Source organism: Protopterus annectens, chromosome 14.part0, assembly GCF_019279795.1.
Source record: "Protopterus annectens isolate FY-2018-M chromosome 14.part0, PAN1.0, whole genome shotgun sequence".
NCBI classification, from domain to species: domain Eukaryota; kingdom Metazoa; phylum Chordata; order Ceratodontiformes; family Protopteridae; genus Protopterus; species Protopterus annectens.
The window spans coordinates 36,748,340-36,775,675 of record NC_056748.1 but is presented as its reverse complement, the minus strand read 5'-3'; the positions used below and the strand labels follow the sequence as shown (position 1 = coordinate 36,775,675).

At 38.5% G+C, this 27,336-nt stretch overlaps 1 protein-coding gene across 3 annotated transcripts in view; it reads left to right on the top strand.

The window, feature by feature from the left end:
• Nucleotides 1-12,928: 12,928 nt before the first annotated feature.
• The window catches only part of LOC122788852 (protein FAM227B-like), a 717,156-nt gene continuing 702,748 nt past the window's right edge, over nt 12,929-27,336 (top strand). For all 3 annotated transcript variants that reach the window (XM_044055748.1, XM_044055747.1, XM_044055749.1), the window contains exon 1: nt 12,929-13,063. In XM_044055748.1, the coding sequence (XP_043911683.1) occupies nt 12,938-13,063 (126 nt within the window). In that variant the 5' untranslated portion in view covers nt 12,929-12,937. The remainder of the gene's footprint in view (nt 13,064-27,336) is intronic.

Genomic DNA, 27,336 nt, shown 5'->3' with positions numbered 1-27,336 from the left:
TCGAAGGAGTAGTCTAGGTCATGCCTAGCCAATAGCAAAGGTCCCAAAAGGGTTTTGACTCCTCTGGTTTTGAAAGGTTTGTGTGAGCTACTTAGAGATGGTTTGTCATATGCCTTAATCAAAGTGCATCTTACAGCCATCTCAGCTTATCTGCCCATGGATCCTACTCTTTCATCTCTTTTTCTGGTCAAACAGTTTATGAAAGGAGTGTTGCACATGAGACCCCCCCCCCTCAAATGCATATTCCTCCTCCCTGGGATTGCAGCTTTGTTCTTGAAAAATTGATCTTAGCTTCCTTTGAATCTGCCTTTCATGCTCATTTATGGTTTATTACTTGGAAGAATGTTTTACACATTGCTCTGACATCTGCAAGGCAAGTCTCAAATCTGCCAGCTTTTATGGTGAGCTATCCTGATCCAAAAACAAGGAAGACAAGATTCTATATACCTTGGATGCATCCATGCAGCTCAGGTACTACCTTGACAGAACAAAGTCCTTTGGGAATGCTGAACAGCTGTTTGTCTCCTATATGAGGGTTAAGAAAAGTCAAACTGTCTAGCAAACTGCTGCATGATGGTTGTCCTCTGCCAGTGTTTTATTTTACTCCCACCATGGTAAATCTCTCCCAGGCAAAGTTAAGTCTCACTAAACTAGGACCTTATCCTTTTCAGTGGCGTACTGGAAAGGGGGGTACTCTAAAAGCATTTTAGAGGGAGCAACCTGGTCCTCTGTTCATACCTTCACAAAGTAGTACAAACTGGATTCCTTTTCAGTGTCCAGAGCAGACTTTGCTAGGACCATTCTCCAGGGGCTTCTTGGTCCTTATTCCACTTCTCAGATAGGGTCAGCTTTGGGAATCTATCCAAAATGCCACTGAGGCAGTGGGAACGATGAACGTTAAACAGTTGCATAAGTTCTATTTACCTGGAATAGTAAATGTTTGAATTCCTCACTGCCTCAGTGGTAGCACCCACATGCCATCCCCCAGATTGTGTAAAGCTGATGTGGGTTTCAACCTGTTTGATTTGGTAGTTATTGGATTTGGCTTTTATATGGTATTGTGATTGGCTGCGAATTTACTCTTGCTAGGTGATTCTGGCTTCAGGTATGTTCCTCTCCTTTTATGTGAAAGTGAAAAAGCCTGAACACTCCACTTCACAGCTGAAGACCTCTCTTTCTCAGGATATGCTCAATCAATCAGCTATCACAGAAAGAGAGGGGGAGTGTAAACGTTTGAAAGCTGGGCAGTATTGTATTACCTTGGCAAATAACCCAAAATGCCACTAAGGCAGTGAGGAATTTAAACATCTACTGTTACAGGTTATCAGGACTTACACAACTGTACTATTCCTTGGTATACCTCCCCTCATAACCCTCTCTTGTTTACTGACAACCACCGAATTCTCAACCAGTCCATTAAGTGTGATATATATAACTATACACTGTCTCTGGAGGCAAGGATCTCATATGCAGCCATTAAAATTGCTAAACAGATTGTTGCAAACACAAAACACAATACCTACCACACACACTACAGGAAAAAAACATAGCCCCACATACACTGAGGCTCTTAAAAATAGTCTACTCAAAGGAAAACCTCAAAGGCCTCCTAGATGCAGTTAATTACAATAAGTATCCTCAGCAACCTCAGAAACATCCTATCAAAGCAGCAGTCGCCGTGACACATACATCCTCTACTCACAGTGTCTCTACATCTAAACCCATAAGGTAATTCACCACACAATCCAACATCTTGTTCACAGGAGAGTCCGTTGTGAGGCACATCAATATCCCACTCACCAGGTTAAGCAAAGAGAAGGTTACTGTCAGTTGCCTATCAGGGGACAGGATCCATCAGATTACACACTCACTCAGGTTATTAAACCACAAGTAGCAGTATGACTCAGTCATAGTCCATGTGGAAGTAAATGATCTGAGATCTACCACTCTGGGCTATAGGAAGAGGACTTGATGGAACTCTCAGACTGTACATCTCAGGCTGGTATGTGCCTAGCATTGAGCAGCATTCTATCTTCTCCAAGGATGATGCTGCAATACAAACAAAAATAATCAAGTTTAATTAATGTCTTTATTTTTGGTATCTCAAAGTAAGTGCTAAACTAAGTATATATTCCTCAACCATGTTCACTAAGAGTTCAACAGAAAGCCATAAAATCATATTCATTCATTTACCCAGTGTAAACAAGTGGCTAACACATTAAGCCTTGTGGATGTCCAGGCACTAACTGTTTCTGTCTTAGAGTCATTATTATTTTAATTTATTTTATTTATGTTTTGTTGAGTGGGCTTTTCTCACTAGGCCTAGTTTCAGGGGAGAACCAAGGTGTCATTTGTACTGAGCAGGGGAGTTTTGACCAGGGCACTAGGGGAAATTGCCTTGCTCTTTTCCATGATGAAGGTAGTAATGTAGAGTGCTCCTTGTCATAGAGTTGGAGTGGAATGTAAGATTGCGGAGGCTGAGAGTCCTTTGATGCAGAAGGAGTGAGCTGCTAATGAGATGGAAATGCAGGTAAAGGATGATGAAATAATAAAAATCCACACAGGAGGCCTGGAAGATGATCTGTTGACTACAGTGCTGGAATAGGTGAACTCCATTGATGAAATAACTGTTTCATGGTTGAAGGCAGTGGAAAAGTTCACTCCAGTTATGCAGACTCAGCATAACTGATGCAAGGATCAATGTGCAGCAGAGAATGAAGACTGCTGATCCTCATCATCATCAACCCCCTTTTCCCCATTTTCTACATGGGATCAGGGTGTTATGTCAGCTGTCATCATCTGTCTCTATTTAATGGCGCACTCCTGCCTTCTTCAATATTCATGCCTAACTGTCACAGGTTTTCTTTCACGCAATCCATCCACCTCTTTGATGGACACCCTTTTTTCTTCTTGTCTTCTTCCTGTCTGCCCCAAGTCTTCCTCACTAGATTGTCTTCTATTTTTCTGCACATGTGCCCAAACCACTGTAATCTACCCTATTTGCCATTTTTTGCAATTCGAACTAGTTTGGCTTCTGCTCTTATGTCCTTATTTCTTTATCTTTCTCACAGTGTACATTTTACCACCCATCTCAGGTACGACATCTCCATCACCTCTAACTTCCTCAACTGTTCTGCCTTTACTGCCTATGTTTCTGTGCCATACAGTAGTACCAGTCACACTACTGTTTTGTATATCTTACTTTTCAGCTTCTCTGGCATTCTTCTATCATATACTGCACTTCATCTGTTCCACTATTTTCCTTTCTGTCTCAATTCACAGCTTCTTCGCAACTCCACCATTTGCTGCCATTACAGCTGTCTTATCTGTGTTCAGTTTCATAAGGTTTCACAACCATTCCCACTGGGAACCCCTGTGTGTGAATGAACACTGTACTTGAGTCATTGGGTCCTTGTACATAGCTTGTACTAATTCTACCAGTGTTTCTGGGACTTCAGACCACTGCAGGACTGCCCAAATTAGCTTTCTTGGAACCTTGTCATATGCTTTCTCCAAGTCTAGGAATGCCCAGTTAGACCCTTTTTTACTCATTTCTAGCTTCTTATCAATGATCTGTCTTACTGGAAACATCAGGTTAGTTGTGTTGTATCCAAACTGCTTATTTCTCATCTAACTTTTTACTACTCTGTGTATTTATTTATCAGTCACCCTCTTCAAAACTGTCATACATTTTGACAGGATTTTGATACCACTGTACTGCCCACAGTTGTGAATGTCCTCTTTGTTTCTGAACACTGGCACTAGTATGCTTGTTCTCCAGTCATCTGGGATATGCCTTTCTCTCCACACTGCTATGAGTACCCTCAGAAGCCCTTTCTCCCCTACCTCCCCCGACAACTTTATCATATCTGCTATGACCATATCTGAGCCTGCTGCTTTCCGTGAATTCATTTTCCGTAGTGCCATTCTTACTTCTTCTATGCTGGGCTCCTCCTCTTATCTCATTGTAGGCTATGTCTAGGGAAGTACAGCTTCTGTGGGTTGTCTTCATTCAAAAGCTGCTGGAAGTATTAATTCCAGCTGCCTTTGATGTTCTGTGGACTGGTGAGCAGGTTGTTGCTGGCATCACTTATGAAGGGTGTCTGACTATCTTTTTTGTCTTTCTTTCTTTGCCTTGCAACCCAATGTAGTTTATTTTCTGTGCTATCTACTGACTTACTTTCCAGAAGATGGTAGAGTGCCTCTGATGCCTTGTTCTTTACTATTGTATCGACTTTCTTTGCTTCTTTGTTAGCCAACTAGTACTTCTTCCTAGCCTGGTATTCTATTCTTCTTCAGCTCTACTTATTTACTCTTCTTCTTGTGGTGCCAGACCATGAGTAATTCCTTGAACTATTGTGCTTTCTCCCCAGTCAATTTCCAAGTCTTCAACTTGGTTTCTGTTGACCTTAGAGCCTTCTCTGAACCAGCAGTTTATGCTGTTGGATGACTCTTTAACTGGGGATGACTTTGCAATTGCTAATTCTACCCCAGTGCCTTTTCCTTACTAGGAGGATGTCTACCTGAGTTGCTTGTTGACTACTCTTGTATGTGATCTAATGACTGTCTCTGTTTCTTAACTGTGTGTTGGCTACTATCAAGCCATTTGACAGACAGAAGTCTAGAATGGCCTCTCCTCCTTTATTCCTGTTGCCCCACCCATGTGGACCCATATCCTGTTATGTCTGTCCCGATATGTGCATTCAAGTCACCCATTATTAACACAAATTCATGTTGTCCTGATTTATCTAGTAGGTCCTGCAACTGCTGTCTGAATGCACTATCACAACCCTACTATGGATCACAGGCTGAGATTATGAATACTGACTTATCATTAGGCTGAAAGTCTGTTTGCCATGGGTATGTCACAAACTCTGATGACATCCCTCACTGCCTCCTGAAGCCTCTCTCTCTCTCTCTCACCACAATTCCCACACCATTTCTGAGCAATACATTTTGGATCCAAGGCCATGTGGCTTTCATGCACTGCCTTTCCGTGTTGTCTCTTGGATACATACAGTGTTCATCCTCCTCCTTACCATCATACCATCCACTTCCAAGCTGCATCCTGTTAGCAAACCTACACTGAGTGTAGTAGTTTAGTAGGTTGATAGTATTACATCAAGCTTTTACTCAACAGAGCTGTCCCACTGGCCAGCCAGTTGCTTATTGACCCAGGGCTGCTGTGCTTTATGGTGGGAATACACTGGTCACTAGGGACACGTACATCCCTTCCACCATTAGAATGGATCCCTGGCATAGGCATATTTGACACTGTCAAGTGGCTAACCCTGTCATGGCACATGGTCTGTGATCTGTGTTCTCCTATCATGAGCATACAGTAGATACCCAAAGTGGTTGATTTATACAACTCTTCCCCCATAGGACACCATGTAGAGTCTGTGCTGCTGCCCTTAGCTCCATTATTTTGATGAGTTTGAGGTAGAAATATTCAGCATGTTTTATGAAGGTGGGATGAACCCCACAGAGACACAGGGAGAACATGGAAACTCCAGATAGACATTGGCAGGAGGTCAGGATCAAACTTTGTGCATGGGAGGCAAAGATCTTCACCATTATGACAACTGGAATGGAGACTGATAATGATGGTATTCATGTTACAGATGAGATGGAAGGCAGGTGATGGTCACCACGGCAGTCTGTGGAAGGGCAGCAGCCAACTAGAAAGGTATGTCGATCATATGTGACTGTGACATCTGCAGGAATTGAGGATGGAGTAAAAATCATCAGGAAGATGGAGCATCCTATGGTGATTCAGTAGACAGTATTTTTATGGCCAAGTTTTGTTGTACCAGTAGGAATAAAGGCACCTGATGTAAGGTCCTTTATACATCTGGGAAATTAACTTCTTTGTGATGTAACATTTGAATCCTTATGGTAATGGAAAGATTCTTGAAAGCATATGAAGAAAAAATATATATATGTGTATAGTTACTGAGCAAAATTTGCAGTTATGGAAGAAAATTTATATACTGTTCAGAATGGACATTTTGGAAGAAATAGTAATATCCTTGTTTTGGGGGGGACTGTGCAAATATTTACAGTATAAAAATGAGATGACACCATCTCACTGAGTGTCCTGGAGTTATGCTATAGTGAGACAGCTTAGCCTAGTGACAGTGACAGATTTACAATAGTGGGAGCAACTAGTGATGTGTGGGGAAATAATTTTATGGCAGGGGTTAAGAAGAAGTTTGATGCAGTTGAGGGTATACACCCCTTATATGGTAGGCTGGCACATAAATTGCAGGGGAGTAAGCTTGTGGAGTTTCCCATGACTAAGGGGCCCTTTTGTGTTCATTGGCTGGTGGAATGTAGCAGTGGTAATAGGCTGAAGAAAGGCATTATTAGGAGAGTTTATAATTTGCATCTCTTGTCAAGGACAGCAGTCCTAGAGATACACAAGATAACATGGGAGAGGAGATTACACTTGGATATTGATCAAACAGTGTTAAAGGCCCTTTTGTCTGCTCCTTGATATGCTACCTGCGCAAGGAAATTTAGGTTCTGTAGCTGGCAGTTTCAGTTGAAATATTTCTACAAGCCATCAAGGTAAGCTATAATGTTCCTAGGAGTACCTGATACCTGTTGGTGTTGCCAATCTGACAAGTTGAATACTGGTCTCATATCACTTGGGACTGACCTAAAATGGAGCAGTTTAAGAAGGATCTACAAAATATTTTCAACATGGTGTAGCTAGCTAAGGTTGCCTTAATGATGGCACCATTTCTGTTATGCCTTTGTTTGTGTTAGTTGCCAAAAGTATGTATCGTTCGTAAATAGAAGCAAGTCATTCCCCAACAACAGTTGAATTGCACCTAATAATGAAACCTGTTGCAGGAAGGGAACTTCAAGTGTAAATTAGGGCACTTAGAAAGCGAGCTGAGACTAAGTGGTTGAGGTGGAGGATTCTCTACTCTATATAAAAGGGGAGTGTAACTATCTTTAATATGCTATTAGCAACTTTTAAGGTGGCAGTTGGCTCTAAGGTATATGGCTTGTTCTGGCAGGTCATACTGGACTGTTTCTTTTTCCTCCTTTTCTCAGGTTAGTTAGAGTATGGAAATGGTGTTAGAAAGGTTGCGTCTGTGTACTGGTATTTATGTAACAATGGAATGTGAAAGTGATATGTGTATGGCATCAGTAGAGAAAGACACCTGCAGACATTAATTTGTAGTTTACATTATGTTTGTATTTGGCTTGATTGTTGAATAAAGTATATTCTCTGGAAAAAACTGAGACAAAATATATGTGTGGATGGTCATGAGATTGTAATGTTTTGCTAAAAATGTGGAATCATAGACTTGAGCACTTACCAAGTACTCTTTGTGTTAATTGCATGAGGAATTTTGAAGTGTTATGGACAGTCAAAGGTATTTTATTTTTGTGGAGATACATGACGTTTAATTGGTAGGTATAATATACAGACATGTTAGAAATGTGGGGGGAAAGGACATGTACTAGAACTATGCATTTTTGGTTTGACCAACTTGTCTGAAGAAATTAAAAATACAGAAAATAAAAATGTGAATGTTCCTGTTAATAAAGAAATAAGTGAAGGGAAATTAGATGGAGGGAGGGGTACAAGAGGATGATTACATTGTCAGGTGTCCTTCACTACTAATATGACACACATACCAACTTCAGTGTGGAAGTACAGGTTAGTGATGAAAAACATATGGGAATAACACAACAAGGCAAGTACAAAGGGATAGTTAGTATACCGACTCAGAATGGAGAACATGATTAATAATTACAAGATGGTGAAAATCTTGTAAAGGATGAGGGCAAAGTCGTTCGCACTGCCTACCTTGACCTGACAAAGGCATTTGACACAATACCCAACTCGGGCATCGTTGACAAACTCAAGAGGTTAGGTACAAACCCGTATGTCACCCAGTGGATAGCCAACTGGCTCACAGACAGGACCCTGGAAGTTAGAATTGGGGAGTCCACCTCTACAAAGAGGCCATTCACAAGTGGAGTCCCTCAGGGATCAGTCCTTGGACTGCTCCTTTTTGGCATTTACTTCTCAGAAGTCAAGGCCAATCTCAGTGGTCTGTGGCTGACTAAATTTGTAGATGATTGCAAATTAGGAGCTGTCACTGAATCTCACACTGTCACAAATGTTCTCCAGGAGAGGCTGACAAAAATAACTGGTGTCAGAGTCCTGGACTAAAACTAAATGCCAAGAAATGCATAATAGTATCCTTTGGGAAGTCATCCATCCCTGGTAGTTATTATATTGACAACACACCCCTTAGAGTTGACCAAGTAGTCAGGGACTTAGGGACACCCATAGATAGTAATCTAACCTTTGATCATTACGTGTCTACAGTGGTGAGGAAATCATTCTATGTTGCACAACTTATAAACAAAGGTATGGCATCTAAGTCCAAGGAAGTCACCAAGGAAGTCATTGTTCCACTGTATTCGGCATTCATCAGACCTATCATTGAGTACAGTGCCCCCTTTGGCATGTACCTAACCAGGCATATCCAACAACTGGGACGTCCACAGAGGTTTTTCACTAAAATAATACAGGGCGTAAGTAATATGTCCTATGCAGACCACCTCAAGGACCTATCCCCGTATTCTGTCTCCTACATGCTTTTGAGGGGAGATCTATGCCTGGAATACAAGGCATTTTCAGACCACACTCCTGCATATCCACAAAACAAACAGTACCAAAATTACCCGTTCTAAAGACTTAAGCCTTGCCTGTGATATAAATAGGTCCTATTGGAGAGATAGGTATGTATCCCACAGACTACCCCATCTATGGAACAGGCTCCCCATCCATGTGAAGCAGAGTTCCTCCCTAATCCAATTCAAGTGCAACTTGAATAATTGAATGGGAAACCGGAAATTCATCCCTGGTTTGGTACCTATGTCTCTGATGCAAACAGGTAATCTGTAAATGGTTCATCTGCCAGGCCAATGCTTACACTTATCAAGGGTATCAGAACTCGTCAGAGATTTGGGATGCATGGCTAGGCTTAAAAAGGCCCTTGTGGTTGTTAGCCTAGTAAACACCTATGAAGCTATAAAATATTGTATTGTAACAGAAGTCCATAAAACTTTTTTAGTGCAAGGGTGTAAATGAGGAAGAGAAAAATAAAAAATCCATTACCTGCCACTAAGGAAAATACTATGGCTGAGTTTAGACTGTTTTCGGTAAATGTAAACAGTAAAATAAGTAAAATTAGAAGGATATGTAAGTTAAAATGGTGTGTGAGATTGAATACATATATGAATTGTTTATTGCATATAAGGACTGAACATCAGGAAAGGTCTCATTGTTGAAATTACGAATAAAAATGTAGCATACATAGTGACTGTTTTATGTACTTCAGCTAGAATGAAAGAAAGATAGTCTTTGAGAAGATGAAATTCTTATGTTACAGTGAATATGGATGTACTAACGCTAGGTATCTTTAACTATGATTAAAAGAAAGAAAAAAAAAAAGAAAAAGCTGAAAGATGTTAAAAAATGTGAGGAAATGTTTTAATGGGGAGGGTTAAGAATAGAGAGGGAAGACGCCTATACATATTTTAGAGCAAACCGGAATACTGAAAAAAAGATGATTTAATAATGTCAGAACACTTAATAGAAAAAATGTGTAAGTATGATAACTGGATTTTCTGATCAGCTGGAGATAGGGGTACATACTGGTGAACTTAGGAAAGAGATAAAAATGAGGTGAGGATTACAAATATTGACAAATGATTATATTAATTAAGAAATATTACAGGAGATGAAAATGGTCCATCTGGATCAGTGTTCTACCATGGTTAAGCAGTGAAGTAATAAATAATAGACAAGGAAGTAAGTGAGTAAACAACAATTCATATTGTAAAGCTGTATTGGATATAAATGCTGAAGTAACACAATCTAAGTTTACAGAAGAATATCCACTCATTTTCTGAACTACTTGTCTGGTGAGAATCATATTTGTAGGAACCTGATCAGGGTGGACCATTCTGAAATCCATCAAGGTTGCTGAGATATTCATTCTCCCAAGGAAAACTAACACACCAACACTGCACAATTCCAACAGTTGTGCCTGTGCTCTCATCCACTTATTCCTATATGAAGTTTGTAACCACATATGAAGATGGGAATTTTGACTGACCTGTAACTTGAGAGCCTCATCCTCCTACTCAGCTGTTGCTTCACCACTACTGACTGGTATAATGCCTGCAATACTGCCACCATTGCATCTTTCTGTCTACTGATCTCCTCTATCCTTCTCATAAGCATCACTCCAAAGTATTTAAACTCCACTTTGCATAGCTATTTCCATTTCTTCTGCAGACACTAATCCACTCTTTTACTTCAGAGAACCTTGATGTCGGATTGGAAGATGCTAATTTTTATCCCAGCCACTGAACACTTGACAGTGAACCATGGCAGTGCATGCTAGGAATCATAGTCACTTCAGGCATAGAGCAGGGCAGCACAGTCTGCAAATAATAAAGATACAAGCTTCACATCTCCAAACTGATAGTCGCCAAACCTGTACTGTACCTTAAGATTCTGTCTAAGCAAGTTATGGAAGAAAGTGAGGTAAAATGCACTTTTGCTGGAATCCTATCATGACCTGAACGTATCTGATTTATCACTGAGAATGTTCCACATGTACAAGAACCATATAGCAGCATCTGTCAGACCCCATGTTGTTCTAGCTTTTCCCATAAAACATTATAGGATATGTGGTCATTTGCCTTCTCCAGGTGCAAAAAACACATACTGTCCTTATCGGTCAACTCCCATGACATTACAGCATCCTTGCAAGGACAATAAAACTGTTTATGATCTGGATCAAATCCACACTGATCCTCCTGAATCAGAGATTATATTGCCAGATATCGTCTACATTTTAGCAACCTGTCACATGCTTTCCCATTCAGGCTGAGGAGCATCATCACTCTGTAATTAGAATGTACTCTAATATTTCATCTTCTAAAAGTAGGAAACACCACTTCAGTTTGCTAGCCTAGAGGTTCTGTCCCCACATTATAGACAATGCTGAAAAGGCACATTAGTTATGACACTCCAATAATATAATGGCTTCAGCATTTCTAGACGGGTGTCATCCACTCATGCTGCCTTACCATATTAGAAATGCTTATTTGCTACAGTGACCTCATAATCAGAAATGGATCCACCAAGTAGCTACTTTTGGCACTGCCTTCTTAAAGGAGGACACATCCACCAGGCTCTGGAGTTCCTAAAAGTGCTCCTTGTACCATCTCACAAGAATCTCAGTCAAAGTCAGTGTTTCTGCATGCCCTGCTGTGAAAATCGTGGACAGTGTCATGCCTTCATCAAGTCACCATATAGTTTATACATGCCCTTTAAGGCCATCTAAAAGTCATTCTCTGTGTTGGATCATCAAATTCCTTTCCTGTGTAAGCCTTTATTTATGTAACTGTCACAGCAGATGATGCCTTCCTGGCTTGTTGGTACCACTCACTCAGATCTTGCAATCCATTGACATCATATACTTATGGCCTTTTCTTTAACTTGGCAATGAGCACAAGAATGATTATTGCTTATCTCTTTCACACTAGTGTCTTAGGAGTAAAAGAAGCACGCAAACATGTATATGAGAAGACAGTGCTTCCCATCTGTTTGATTGTCTGAGCCTTTAAAATATTGTTGCATTAATAATGATTTATAAATAAATGGTCTGTTGTAGTACTATATTCAGGCTCTGATGTAGGGAAATATATCAGTCTAGCTGCATCTTAAACACACCCTGGGAAATTTTGCTGATGGTATACAGGGATAGAGCCCTGACTATTTCCCAAGTGTGGGTTGGCTTAACAGCTCTTGATGAAGCAGTCAGTGATGGATGAGCATGCCCATTCTTGAAGTGGATGGTTAGTGACTCTTGTCAGACATGCCCACAGCTCCAAGAAGACAGAGTAGGGGCAGCCTAGGGCAGAGGTTTTATGGGGGCTATCTAAGCTTGTGATGGTAGCTTTTGCCTGCAGGTGTGAAGGAGCATGCACAGGTAGTTAAGGGGTATAGGTGGTCTATATTTTAATGTTATCACCAAAGGGCAATGTAATCAGGACATATGTAATGTCCTCAGTTGTCAGGATGCCATTGAGCATGCAAACTCCCTGATGTCTGCCAGGATAATGGCAACTCCAGATGACCCTTACCCCAGTAGATCTCAGAGAACCCCACCCTCACCTCGGGGGGAACAAATGGGCTTGAGTCTAGTTGAGGGAGGCTTGATGTTCAGTATGGCAGAAGGGAAAAGTATACAGAAAAAAATGACACACTGGTGAAAATTGAAGGCTGGACATTGTAACATTACGTCAAATTAAAAAAGTAAATGCTATTGACAGTTATGAGTTCTTGGAAACAATAAATTACATAAATGCTATTCATAGTTATGAATTCTTGAAAACAGTAAATTACAATGTATAAAGTCTAGATGATTGTTTTATTTATTTGTCTATTTGTCTATTAACTGGGTAAATGAATAGGCCTTGTACTTTGTGAAAGTGGCTAAAAGTGTGTGTTTAAATGCTTATTTTAACATATCTGCTTAGTAAGTGCTACAGAGTATTTGCTTTTAGTTTCTTTTTAAGGGCTGAGTAATATGGCAGTGCCCAGATATTTGTTCTAAAAGGATGTGAGTTACAACAGAGAATAACTCAGGTACTGTCAGATGGCTTACTGTGACACTGTGTTAAAGGACACAAGTACAGCATATTTCTTTGGAAACAGCTGGTGATAATTGCTGTAGGGGCATGCTGGTATATGCAGTATGACTGTATAAGGGATAGTAATGAAAGTTATAAAGGAAAATTCTGAAGGAACAAAAAAAAACAAAGTTGATGACTTTGCTAAAGTTCTATGATTATAATTTTATTTTTAGCCAGTGAGAAAAAAATGGACTTCATCTTAGATCAATTAATAGTGGATGCCAAGAAGGTGCACCCATCCGATACTGTTGTGGAAAGAACTGAAAGTACTTTAAATGAGAAGAGGAAGACTGAACCAGCCAAAGCAAAAGAGGTTTGTAATATACATGCCTTGTTTCTACTGCTTCTGTTTCATCTCCAAATTAATCTTCTTTTGTTTGAATTGTAGTCATCTGTATGATGAGTGTCATATTACAAAACAGGACTATGTTATAAAGACTGATATGTGAACAGAATGACCAACATGAGGATATTCTGATAGCCAGAAATTTCCTTCCTTAATTTAAAGGCATGTATTGTTTTCATTGCTCCATACAATTGAATTGCAGTAGGTAAATGAAGGTGGTGGAACAGTTCCTTCCTCCATATGTATCTCTACAGTTCATTCATTACTCGGGAGTAGAATGATTCCTCTGTTGATAGAGGCTACAGAAGATGTTGTTAATCAACAAAAGACATCCACAAGTTGATGCAGGTGATGTACTCTTTATAAATAGGAAATATAGCCTAATGTGACGGTCAATTTAAAAACAAGTAGAACAAGACAATGAAAGAGAGAAGAGAAGTATCTCTTTCAGATGATGGGAAAAGAGATACTAGATATGAATCACAGAAACATGACATTTTGTTTGTAAATAATGCACTTGTTCCACCTAGACTGCCCACTGTACTACCTATTTGGTAAGCTGTAGTTTCTTTTTAACAAGTAGTTTACTTTATCACATTAAAAATGTAATTGTCATGATGGGGGTTTCCTAATTGAAAGGAGGAAACTCTTAAGGAAGCACTCAGCACCTGTCTATTCAGAGACTCTTGTTAAACTAGCTTGTTGTGCTGTAAATCTTGGGTTTTGATTCTAAATAAGAACTAATATTATCCTTTCACTTCTATGATTACATCTACCCCATGCATTCTTAGGTTCCCTTACTCTTTTTTGACATACTACAGTTCTAATGATGGCTAAGCAAAAGCCTTTTTAAGTTTCATTATTATTTTTAACACAACCACTCCACTACTGTCAAAATCTGCAACTAATTAAGACTAGGAAAATTATTTCAAGGAGATGCAAAGTCTCTACTTTGATGTTCCTCATCAGAGCAAGTATTACTCAGGGCAAAGTGGAGTATTAATAACCAATTAAGTCACCATGTATGGTCTACAAGATGTTCTTAGGTCTCTGTTTTGATGTACTCTTCCAGTGCAAGCATTACCAAGAACACTGCAGAATAATATTAGCAAATTAAGCCCCCTTGTAGGGGCTATGAGGAGTTGTAAGATCATTATTGTAATGTGTTCCATCAGTGTAAGCATTGCCAGAAGCACAACCAGTTTGCTAACAAGTGAGGTATTACTTTATCTTACTTGTTGGTAATCATTTGAAATTCCACTCAGAAGTTGTGTTTTATTGGAAGCCCAATAGTCACTTTGTTTGCATACAGAAGCACACATGGTTAGTAGTAGCCATAGCCAGCCAGAATCATTGTCCTTCTAGCCTCCCTTCCATTTTATCAATATTTCTTAGAATGCTTGATTTACAGTAATGTCTTTAACTCTTTTTACTGGTTAGCTCAACTGGTTACTGCACCAAAGAAGTACGTGTACATTTAATGCAGCATACAGTATAATTTCCCAACTTCGCCCCATCTGTTCCCCCATCCCAGAGGTCAACTTTGGTATGTAACTCTTTTTATCCCCCAATGTAGCAATCCAGTTTGATGACACCACTTATACGATGATAGCAATATCCACCAGTATAATTCAACCAAATTACATAATCCCATAATATGACAATTCTCTAACTACTTACACTGAACCCATTTCATACTAATGCTTTTCTCCTTTCTAGAGCCGCATGAGACAGACAGGGATGAAAGCACTTTCATTAGGCATAAAAAATGAATACCATTTCCTACTATTCTGTAGCACCTTATTTATCCCATTCCCTATTTCCCCTTCAGACATTGTTTCTGGTTAGATTATCTGGTAATTCATAACAATAAAATTAGTTTTCAGTTATTCCTAAAAGCATTTTTCATCTTGACAATTATTTAGTCAACCCTAAAAATAAGTATGCATTGTCCATAAAAAAAAACATTAGCCATGTTTGGTAACTTTCATTCAAATTATGACCCTTCAAGTCCTGTGGCTCATGCAATAAGTACTTTTACAAGTTAAGTTCTCCACAAACATTCAACTTGATCACCCAATATGGATTAAGCACAGTGAACTAATGTTCATCTTCTGAGCACCATAAGCATAAGTAATAAAACAACAAGAGATAACTTCCCAGATTGAATGCAGTCTTGCCAGATCTTTTATGCATCTCGTAAACACAGATGAAAAATACTTGCTAGATTCTGAAGTAACTCTGCCAGACTTTCTGCACTTTAGTTTAAAGATTGGTCAGCCTTGGACCCTTTTCAGCTACAACCCAGCCCACAAGTACAAGCGTAAGTATAATATATATGAATAGTGTACAGTAACCTGTAAATTGGCAGGTTTCTGGAATGTGAGAGAAAACTGGCGTGCCCAGAGTAAAAAAAAATTACACAGTATATAATAAGGGATGATAGCTCAAGCAAAGAGCCTGTTATCATTGCAGTCTTGCAATGAGAAGTCCTTAACTGCTCTTTAGTTTGTTTGCAACCACCAAAACTGAAAGGCTGGGAATGTAGTGTTGTGTCTAACCACATGGGTAATGAAGAAGACCTTAGAATGATACACATCTGTGCCTCACCTGAATTCTTACCTGGTTCACCTCTGAATTACATCAATCCAGACTAACAGTCCTGGATGATTTAAAAGTTGTTTGGTCATGGCTTCTGACCATGTACTTCCACAAAAAATTAACAGGTTCATAGCATGGCATGACACAGCTGATTTTCTTGCAGACCCATACTAAAGCAAAAAAGTATGCTAGACTTGTCTCTGTGCTCCACTCCCTGTAACATAATAACCTCAGGATTTTGACAGACTCCCTTAGTGACCATTTTCTAATATTTGTCATCTAGGGATGCAGAAGAATTCCTTGATAAGATGCATTTTTCAAAGCCAGAAACCTATTTTGTCTTAATAATTACCTTTTTCTGCAACTTCAAAATAATATCTTATGGTCTTTTATTAAACAGGGCTCGCCACCTGGTGGTGTACACATTGGCTGCAGGTGATCTGGTCCCATTGGTTAAGTAATGTTTATATAACATCCCAACCCCATGTAAAACTGGGAAAAATGGAACTGATGATGATGACCTTTATAACATATGAATCGGCATTCCAGTTTAATCAAACATTACTGAAAAAAAACCTTGACTGTGTTGACCCTCTAAATTCTATCAAGAGAAAGTTTAGTCACATCCCGGTATTTATCACAAATAAAATGATTAATGTTTATGCAAATGTAACCTATAACAAATACCTTACTAAAAGGAGCACAACCTCCTAAGAAAGATTCAAAGTGCAGAGAAGCTACACAAATATGTTAATTTGGAACATTAAGAACAGCTTTTTTTTTCAGCCTATTGAACATTAACTAGCTTGCCAAAAACTGCTGAAAATCTTTCAACAAACTTCTTCCAAGCAAGATTTGTTTACCTTCTTTCTCCTTTAATATGAATAGAGTGAGACTACTGATGAACTTTGGAGGTCTCATTTCTTAAACTGTGTTCAGTGTAGCACAAACAAATCCTCTTACCTGCCTGCCACATTCACAACCATCTCTAGTTATTTATTTATTTTTTTATTTTACATTTGTTGACTGGAATAGTCCAACTGAATACTTGTCCATTTTTAGTGGAGATCCGGGGAGAAAAGCTGCATACATACATACAGAAAAACTGTTACATTAATCAAGTTAAAGCACTGTTACAGATGCAATATATAGGATAAAAGTAATTAATTCTGTCATATATAAATCTGATTTGTTATAGAGTAAAAATTAGGAAGCAATGTAGGGGAGGCCAAAAGACGTCTTTAGCACATGTTTATATTGCCAGAGTAGTCAGGATTAGAGCAAGGACATAGCCATTGCCTTTTAAAGTACTGTTTTAGATTTTTTCGAATTGGGTAAAGAACGGGTTCTGAAGTAAGCTCACCAGGAAGTGAGTTCCATATTTTACCAACAGAGTTGGTATATAGAGAGTCTCCAGATGAGTTGTTGCTTTTGAGGGTTTGGGCTAGTAATTTGTTGGACAAGCGAAGTGTCTTGAGGTTGCTGTAAGGGGTGATAATTTTTGTAAGTACAGGTGTGTTTTCAGGTTGGTAGAGAATTTAATGTGCTACTGTTAGCTGATTGTACTGAAGTTGGATAGGCAATTCTAGCCAGTCTAGATTCTTTAGGTTCAGACAGTGGTGTGTTCTGTATGCTGCTCCAGTGGCAAATCTAGCAATGTGATTAAAGCAGCTAGAGAGTTTATTAAGGTCAGACTTACTCAAGTTTGTGAAGAGAGGGGATACATAAAGGAGGCTGGAAAGTAGATGTGCATGGGCAATTACCGTCCTAGCTAGTGGAGTGAGGAAAGGTTTGATCTTGTATAGTGAGCCAAGTTTTTTATTAACTTTTTTAATAGTTTGATTAATATGCATATCAAACTTGATGTTGTTATCAACTGTTACACCTAAGAATTTGGGACAGGGATCTGGGACAATGACAGTGCCATTGTTAGGTTTTATAGTAAAGGTTGGAGTGGAAGATTTATGAGTGGGGGAGAAAAGCAGTAGCTTTATTTTGTTAGGATTTAATAGGAAACGTTAATTACAGAGCCAATTTTCGATAGTATTAAAAACATTTTGGGATAGAGTCTGCAGACAAAGGGGAGGTGGCAGAGCAAATCAAAGTGGAGTCATCTGCATATTGAATGCAGGTGGCTGTTGGAATGACGCTGTACAGGTTATTAATAAAGATAGAAAATAATAGGGGTCCTAATACAGAGCCTTGAGAGACCCCAAGAGTGACAGGTAGAAGGTAGAAGGGAAGATAGTTTGTTCGCAAATAGTACAGCCTGTTATCTACCACTCAGATAAGATTCGAACCATTGGATAGCCTAGACATCTAGTGGAATAGTTTTAAGTGTGTGCATGAATAATTGGTGGTTGACCATGTCGAAGGCTTTGGAGAGGTCAAGAAAGAGGGCAGAAGAAAGCTTATTCTTGTTTCGGATTTGATTAATAGCATTTGAGAAGGAGAGGAAGGCCGTGGTTGTACTGTGGAATGGTCTGATACCATGCTGTGAGTAAGCCAGGAGATTGCTCTGAATAAGATGGCTCAGGAGTTGTTTATGGATGCAGTTCTCCATAATTTTAGCCAGGGGTGACAAAATAGCTTTAGGTTGGTAATTTGACAGTTCAGTGGAACTGCCCCCTTTGTGGAGTGGAATAACATGAGATGTCTTCCAGATGGAGGGGATAGTGGCTTCTGATATAGTTCTATTGATCAGGATAGAGATTGGGTATGGTATGGCATCTGCAGCTTTTTGTGGACACTCAGCTGGGAGGAGATCTGCTGCAAGGGTGGTAGGTTTTAGTTTCTTGATTAGGGCACAGATAAGTGATGTGGAAAGTGGTTGAAAGTTAAAGGGGAGTTGAGAACTAGGTGTGGCGGCATTAGGATTTGGGCAGCTGAGAGATAGTTGGTTAGCTAGTGACTGGATAGTTTCTGTGAAGAAACTATTAAAGGAATTGGCAATGTCTTCTGAAGGTTTTTGGATGGTAGCCAAGGGGGTAGGAGTTGTGCATTGCCTTGGGTAAATAAGTTTATTTATGCCTGCCCAAAACTTTTGTGGATTGTTTTGATTCTTCTGTTGTAAATGGCAGTAAAAGTTTTTTTTTTTTTTATCTAAGGTGGCAGATTTTTTAGTGTTACTCCTTAGTTGTCTAAATCTAAGTTGATCTAAGGGGGATTTTGTGGTATGCCAAGTGGTCCAAGCTTTGTTTCTAAGTAAGATCATTTGCCTGGTTTCTTTTGAAAGCCATGGAGCAACTTTTGCTTTAGTTCTTATAGAATGTGCAGGTGCATGGTTATCAATGATGGCTAGGAATTTGGTGTTGAAATATAATATAGCTTTTTCAAGTGGTAGGTATTTTAGGACTGCCTAATTACATGCTTTGAGTTAATTTTGGAAATTAGTGGGGTTAAAGTTTTTGTTGTTTCTAATTGTTTTGTAAGTAGGTTGGTGAAGGATGTCAGTCTTATGCCTGATTATATAGGTAAGAAAATGGTCACTTATGTCTTCAGGTCGGGTACCGGCCGTATACATGTGGGGATGGCTATTAATGAGTATTCAATCTAGGATACTATCTTTGTTGTTAGGTTTACTGATCCTAGTAGGGGAAGATAGGATTTGAGTAAATCCATACAAATTTACATGGATGGTCGGAGATTCTGAGGCACAAATATTCCAGTCAATGTTGAAGTCTCCTAGAACAATGGCTTCTTAAGGGTAGTTACTAGACAGCCAAGACAAGCTATCTTCTAGGGTGTTTGCGTTATTACCTGGGGGAATGTGTACACAGGCTATGTTAATACTTTTGTTTTTATTAATTTGAAGCTTGGTAATGAGAATTTCAGCATTATCAACACAGGGTGGTTGTGTGGAATCAGAGGTCACATCTAGAGTAGTTTTGTATAGTACAGCTACCCCTCCTCCCTTCCTAGTGATACGGTCTAACCTTAGTATATTATAACCTGGGGGTAAAACCTCATTATCTGCTATTGATGGTTTTAGCCAGGTTTCAGTAAGACAAAGTATATCTGGGAAATGTGTATCTAAGAGTGCATGCAGGTGGTGAACCTTATTATTTAAGCTTCTAATATTTAGGTGACTGACCAGAAGTGAGTTCAAAGGTCTATTTAAAGTTTGTAAGTTAGTGGGAATAGTAGAATTGGGGCTGGGATCGACTAATGAGGTTGGGCCAGGGTTTGGATGAATGTCACCCGCCTTTGTGAGGTTGCCATGTAGTCAAATTGTGAGCTTCACGAATTTAAATATTAGTCTTAAGTAATTCTTGGTTTTGGGGTTGATATATTTGCATCTAATGGGTTGGTGGTATTTTGTATCCAAGGAGTTAGTCATAAGGGGATTATTAATTGGTCTAATTTAATTTGTATTACTGGAGTGGTGGTTTGGCTTCTTGTGTAGTGATAGCCCAGGTAGGACAGATTTTCATAGGTGGTGAGAAGATATGGAATTGTAGTGCAAGGATGTAGCTAGCAAGTTAGGCTGGTGCCAGGCAAGCAAGTGTGATAGCTCCAAAATGAAAAAAGCCAGCACCCTGGAAAGTCAAATAAATAAGTTTATTAAACTAAGCAACTACTAGACCGGTTTCAGCACAAGGCTTTCCTCAGTAGTACATTAAGATAATTGGGTTAAAGTCTTATATAGCTTCAACTGATAAGATTCATGACATCATTTCCTGTAGTTAATAGAACAAAAAGATGTTATAATAAGTAGTCACAAATGGTACAATGTAAAGCTAATATGCATCTATGCCACAGTTGTGTATACACATAATGAATATATATAGCATAAAAATGCAAATTCAGATAGTAATGTGGAAAAACACAAAAATAAAGAATTAAAAATTAAAAATAAAAATGAACCTGGTAATGGAATTGTTACAAAGAAAAGGTGAATGAACAAAGTGCAATAAGATACCAAAAAATAATTATTACTTACTGCAAAATCATAATTTATCATTTAGTCCTGGGGAAAAAAGTCCCCCAAGTTTGATGATCCACCTCCTCTCTTTTTTGTTGAGAATGTCATGCCACCCCACTTTGAAAGTATGGTCACCAATAATCCGATCAATGATGGTGAATGAAAATTTGGCAGTGGAATGTTTGATTGTGTGTTTATAAAGTGCATTGGTTATTCTCTGGTTTCTAATGTCCCCCAAATGTTCCGAAATTCTAATGCGAAACTGCCTAGATGTTTGGCCAATGTAGAAGGCCTGACAAGTGCAAGTGGCTAAATAGACTATCCAGTCTGAGCTGCAATTGCCAAAAAAATTAATGTTGAATATCTGTCCTGTATTCTTACTGGTAAAGCTTGTGGTTTTGAAAATGTAGTTACAAAAACTGCAGTGACCACAAGGATAAATGCCAATAAGTTTGTCTCCCATAAGTGTCCTTTGTGTGAAGTTGTCATGCTTTGTATTTATTCTTTTATAATGAGAAAAATGAGAGCACAAGGATTTGCCCTTTCTATATGAGAAATAACAGCGTTCTCCTAGATAATTTTCCAGAAGGGGGTGCGAATTAAGTATGTTCCAGTGGTTATTGACAATATTGATCAGATTCCTGCTGTTTCGGCCGAAAGTAGTAACAAATCTACATACGTTGGAACCATTGTCTCTCTTTCTTTTTTTATATTCTAATAAAGAATCTGTAGGTACAATATCACTGGATTGGACTGCTGAGTGGATGATTCGTGGTGAATATCCCCTGGACAGAAATCTATTGGTTAAGTCAGTTTGATGTTTGGTAAGGTCTTCCTTGTGCTGAAACCGGTCTAGTAGTTGCTTAGTTTAATAAACTTATTTATTTGACTTTCCAGGGTGCTGGCTTTTTTCATTTTGGAGCTATCACACTTGCTTGCCTGGCACCAGCCTAACTTGCTAGCTACATCCTTGCACTACAGTTCTTGTCTTGCTGGCTGTTGGCGTCTGGAGAGTCTTCATTTTGGGTTGCCATTTTCTGTGTCTATGGTGGTGGATTCCTACTTGACACAGATAGGATTCTAAGGCTTTTTTTCCTATTTTCGTCATGTTTGCAGTAAAGATATTCATCTATGCTTTTCGGTTTCATGTGGAAAACAATTATTCTTTGGCCTAGTTCGCTCTTCATGCTGCCTGCCACACCCAAAGTGACATTATTCGTACTTGTCTGCCCATTGAGGAGCGTTTAAAACCTGAGAGAGGAATTATTCTCATCTATTCCAACATTTTTTGTGGATCGGTTCAAAATTTGTTTCATCTACCTGACAATTACGGATATACATTGACATTACCACTTTTGGGTCTGCTTTTTTGTGTGCGGTGCTTCTCATAACTCTACATTGGGTCAGTGATATCATTTCAGGTGCCATATTTGAAAGCGTTCCTTTAGGGGAAACTCATAATTAACACAGGTACTGTATTGTATATAATTTGGTTTTCCTAGCTCAACAACGAAAACGGACCTATTACATAGACTGCCTAAAAGTGTTCTTTATACTATGTGTGTTTTTTGAACCAACGCAATTATTTCGGGCGCCATATTTATAAGTGTTCGTGTCGGGGAAACTTACAACAATACAGATACTGTATTATATATAATTTTGGGCTTCCAAGCTTAATAACAAAAACGGACATACTATATTGGTTGCCTAAATGTGTTTTCTTCACACTTCGTGTATTTTTTGAGTGCATTAGACTATTTGGTCACTTATTCTGCTTGGATATATCTGAAGAAACATTATTCACAACGGATTCTTCTACTAAGGAGTATTTACAGCTCGGTAGGATTTATTTTCATTTAGTCCTTCTTGTACCACTATATTTTGGGTCGTCTGTGCATTTCAACTACGGACTTAGATTAGGACGGCTACTTGAGGTGCATAATTGTGCACAGTGCTTTTTGCAACTTTGCATTGGGCCACTCTGGCTCTACATTTGGATTTATTTTCATCGGGGAAGCTTATAACTTTCTCAGGTTCTGTATTACAAATACTTTTTCTGACCCCTGGTTGAAAAACGAAAACGCATCATAACACCGGTGCGGTTTCTAGTGTTTCTCGCATTATATGTGTTTTGCAGGGCACGCTATTACATCGGACTAATATTGTTGTTTAATTGAGATCATAATTACATGCTTTAATGTTTTCGATACTTGTTGGATATACCATAAGGGACATTCTTTAGTCTGTTGGAAGAGAACAAAGGATCGGGACACGTTTTTTCTTTTTCCTGTGTTTTCTTGGTGGAAGACATTATTTTATGGTCAGAACAACTTGATTACTGGCCTAACAAAATAGTGTGGATTTATTATACGGACTCTAACTATCTATCCAACAATTTTGTTGATTTATGAACATTAATAACGATATTATTCATATATGTTTTGGTTGATATCATAGCATGTTGCATGTATGGCTATCTATTTCTTGGCAATCTACACTTATTTCCAACATTAACGCGGTTTTGATATGTGTATTGTATTATTGAACATTAACTATTTTGGCTTGCTTTTAGGTTTATTCAGACCATTTTTGTGCTTTTGTGGCTTAATCAAACATCGTAAGCTTATATAGCTCTACATAATTAAGCCATTTTTTCAGTATTTTGAGACTCAATATCTATATTGTCTTTTTGATTTGGCCAATTTGAGATGAGGTTTGAATAATATATTATAACAAATAACAATATACTGAATTATGACAACCAATTCAGTGATTTATACTTAATTCCAGCCTTGCTATACAACCTTTATTAAGGTTTCATTTTAAGCATATTTACAACATTTTTGCATTCACTAGGGTTGAAATTGTGCTTACAGTTTTTGCCAATTGCCTTGTTAGGGAGAGCTCTAACTAATATCTACAGTTATGACATTATATCCATAGGCACAGTCCATTTTTTCCAATATTTTATTGCCATACAAGGAATATCTGATCCTATGGTCATCCCCTTTTTTCCTCTTTTTTCAAAAAATATTCATGAGTGTACCTCTTGTGTTTATTTAGAGTATAAACATTCTTGTATATATTAAGGTGGAATTAGTATTCACAGTAATGCCAATTATCTAGTTGAAGGCATATTTTACAGACAACAAGGATCTGTGTTTGTACATCCCTGGGTTTGGTCTGTACAAGATAACATCTTGCATTTTTTCAAACGATTTGTGATACATTTCATACTTTCTAACTTAGTTCCTGGACATGGGTTTGGTCTGTAAAAGACAATATTTTGCATCTTTCAAACAATTTAAACAAAGGGATTTGTGATACATTTCAAAAACTTTTTAACTTAGTTCCTGGACATACTTTTCATTAGGTTTCCCACAAGGTCTTTTTCAAATCTACATTCTTCTGTGATTCAAATTGTCAGCAGCCTTTTTGAATTTACTCCCTTGCTAACTTGTTCTTACAATCCCATTTTTTGAATTTATTTTGGATTTTAGCCACTGTGGTTCAAGTTTCAGCAACTCATTGTCATGGATCTGGAGAAATTACTATTAGGTCTATGCTCCGATAAGGATGATCTAAAAATTTTTGGTATTGGTACTGACACCAGTGATACCCACAATTTGGATAATACTGATCCAGTTGACGGTTGCGAAAACTCTTTCTATAGGCTTGGCAAACAAATTAAAGTATTGAGAACCAATATCTGGCATCATAGATTATTTAAAGCCTATCAAGTGCAAAATATAACCCCAAGAGGATTGAGATGCAAAATACAACCACTTGTGGCCACTCCAGATGATGTTTTGCTTAAAGAATGGCAAACAGCGCAACAAGAAGCGGCTATGGCCAGGGTCAACATATTATCATCTTTTTATGAGAGAACCATCAAAGCTAATATCGAGGAAGTGGAAAAAACTTGTCATACCCTCAAACAGTTTGAGGATAATACTAATTTTCGGGATTGCTTGAGTAGGTTAGCCAAGGAAGTTTCTACCTTGGAAAACACCCTTAAGAGCAAGAAATTGCATAAATTTGCCCGTGATAAAGAAGATTATCAGAAGGGCAGACAATTTGAATCACAGAAGGGTGTCAGGTTTGCTCAAGGCACCAAGAATGTGCCTTTCATTCGTAAAAAAAGACCTTGGTCCATTCTAAAAAAGTCAGGCACAGGTTACATTACATCTGGGGAGGAATCCTCCACCACAGATACAGACATACCCATTGTTGGAGACTCTCCAAATGCCAAAAGGGGCAGAACATCTGAACACCCTTTAGGGGTAAGAAACACAGAGCAGGAAGGAAACATAGGGGTCACAAGTTTAGAAGAACTTTTCATGTCAGTGGTAAAGTAAATGAACAACATACTAATGTACTTAACATTTCACAACACGTTTTAACTGATGAACAACATGCTTTATTGAATAAAGGCCTCGGTTTTATTCCTGGTTTCTTTATTGATGAAAGCTCCTTGGTATCTGACACTTTAGAATTTTGCAGAAAGATTAACCTTAAAATATTTTTCCAACAACAGGATCAAAATAATGACACTCAAAGAACATCTGATTTCAGATTTCACAAATCCTCTTTTATACCTCCCATGGACAAACATGTTGCTGTTTTTCAACAGGCTGTCATCAAAGACATACACTTTCATTTCAGTTCTACAGATATCATGCGAAATAATCTTTCACAACAGGAACAATTGGCTCTTACACAACTTAAAAACAACACTGATATTGTCATCATTCCTGCAGATAAAGGGGGTGCGGTGGTTGTAATGGACAATGATTATAATCTAAGTGAAGGTTACAGACAGTTATCTAATCATCACCATTACATGAAGATGGATATTGATCCCACACCCTGTTTTCAAACTGAAATAAACCAATTTTTGGAAGAGGCAGTTGAGGCTGGTATAATTTCAGAGAAAATCAAAACACATCTGACAGTTAAAGAGCCTGGGAAACAATATTTATATCTCTTACCAAAAATTCACAAATCCATACAACAACCACCCGGTAGACCCATTGTATCAGGCATTGGTTCACTTACGGAACCCCTTTCGGCCTTTCTTACTGAGAAGTTGAAACCATTACTCACACTAATTCGTGCAAGAATACAGGACACTACGGAATTCTTGCAGATAGTTACAGAATCACAGCTGGATTCGGACTGGCTCATGTGTACCTTGGATGTATCATCTCTATATACCAGTATTCCTCACTGGGCAGGTCTTATGGCATTGGAATTTTGGCTTCATAAATCAAATCTATACCCACCAGGAATGAACACGCTTTTAGTATGTATGGCTGAACACATTTTGACCAAAAATGTATTCTATTTCCAACAGGATTGCTATTGGCAACTTCAAGGGACAGCCATGGGTGCATCCCTTGCACCCATCTATGCGGACCTTTTTATGGGATACATAGAGGAAACCATTATATACGATCCAATGCACAATATATACTTACCTGAAATAGATATATGGAGGAGATACCTGGACGATTGTTGGTTGGTTTGGAAAGGAGGCAATGAATACCTCCAGGAGTTCTTGGAATATTTGAACGGAAACATCTGGGGTATCGAATTCACGGAGGAACATCACCTTAATGAAATTCATTTTTTGGATGTCCATTTAAGAAGACAATCTGATAATACACTTCAAACATCTGTCTACAGAAAATTTCCACAGTTCAATACTCTTTTACATGCGGACAGTTTTCATCCAAAACATATTACCAAAAACATTCCAAAATCTCAGTTTTTGAGGATTAAAAGAATATGTTCCTCACAGGAAGACCTTACCAAACATCAAACTGACTTAACCAATAGATTTCTGTCCAGGGGATATTCACCACGAATCATCCACTCAGCAGTCCAATCCAGTGATATTGTACCTAGAGATTCTTTATTAGAATATAAAAAAAGAAAGAGAGACAATGGTTCCGACGTATGTAGATTTGTTACTACTTTCGGCCGAAACAGCAGGAATCTGATCAATATTGTCAATAACCACTGGAACATACTTAATTCGCACCCCCTTCTGGAAAATTATCTAGGAGAACGCTGTTATTTCTCATATAGAAAGGGCAAATCCTTGTGCTCTCATTTTTCTCATTATAAAAGAATAAATACAAAGCATGACAACTTCACACAAAGGACACTTATGGGAGACAAACTTATTGGCATTTATCCTTGTGGTCACTGCAGTTTTTGTAACTACATTTTCAAAACCACAAGCTTTACCAGTAAGAATACAGGACAGATATTCAACATTAATTTTTTTGGCAATTGCAGCTCAGACTGGATAGTCTATTTAGCCACTTGCACTTGTCAGGCCTTCTACATTGGCCAAACATCTAGGCAGTTTCGCATTAGAATTTCGGAACATTTGGGGGACATTAGAAACCAGAGAATAACCAATGCACTTTATAAATACACAATCAAACATTCCACTGCCAAATTTTCATTCACCATCATTGATCGGATTATTGGTGACCGTACTTTCAAAGTGGGGTGGCATGACATTCTCAACAAAAAAGAGAGGAGGTGGATCATCAAACTTGGGGGACTTTTTTCCCCAGGACTAAATGATAAATTATGATTTTGCAGTAAGTAATAATTATTTTTTGGTATCTTATTGCACTTTGTTCATTCACCTTTTCTTTGTAACAATTCCATTACCAGGTTCATTTTTATTTTTAAT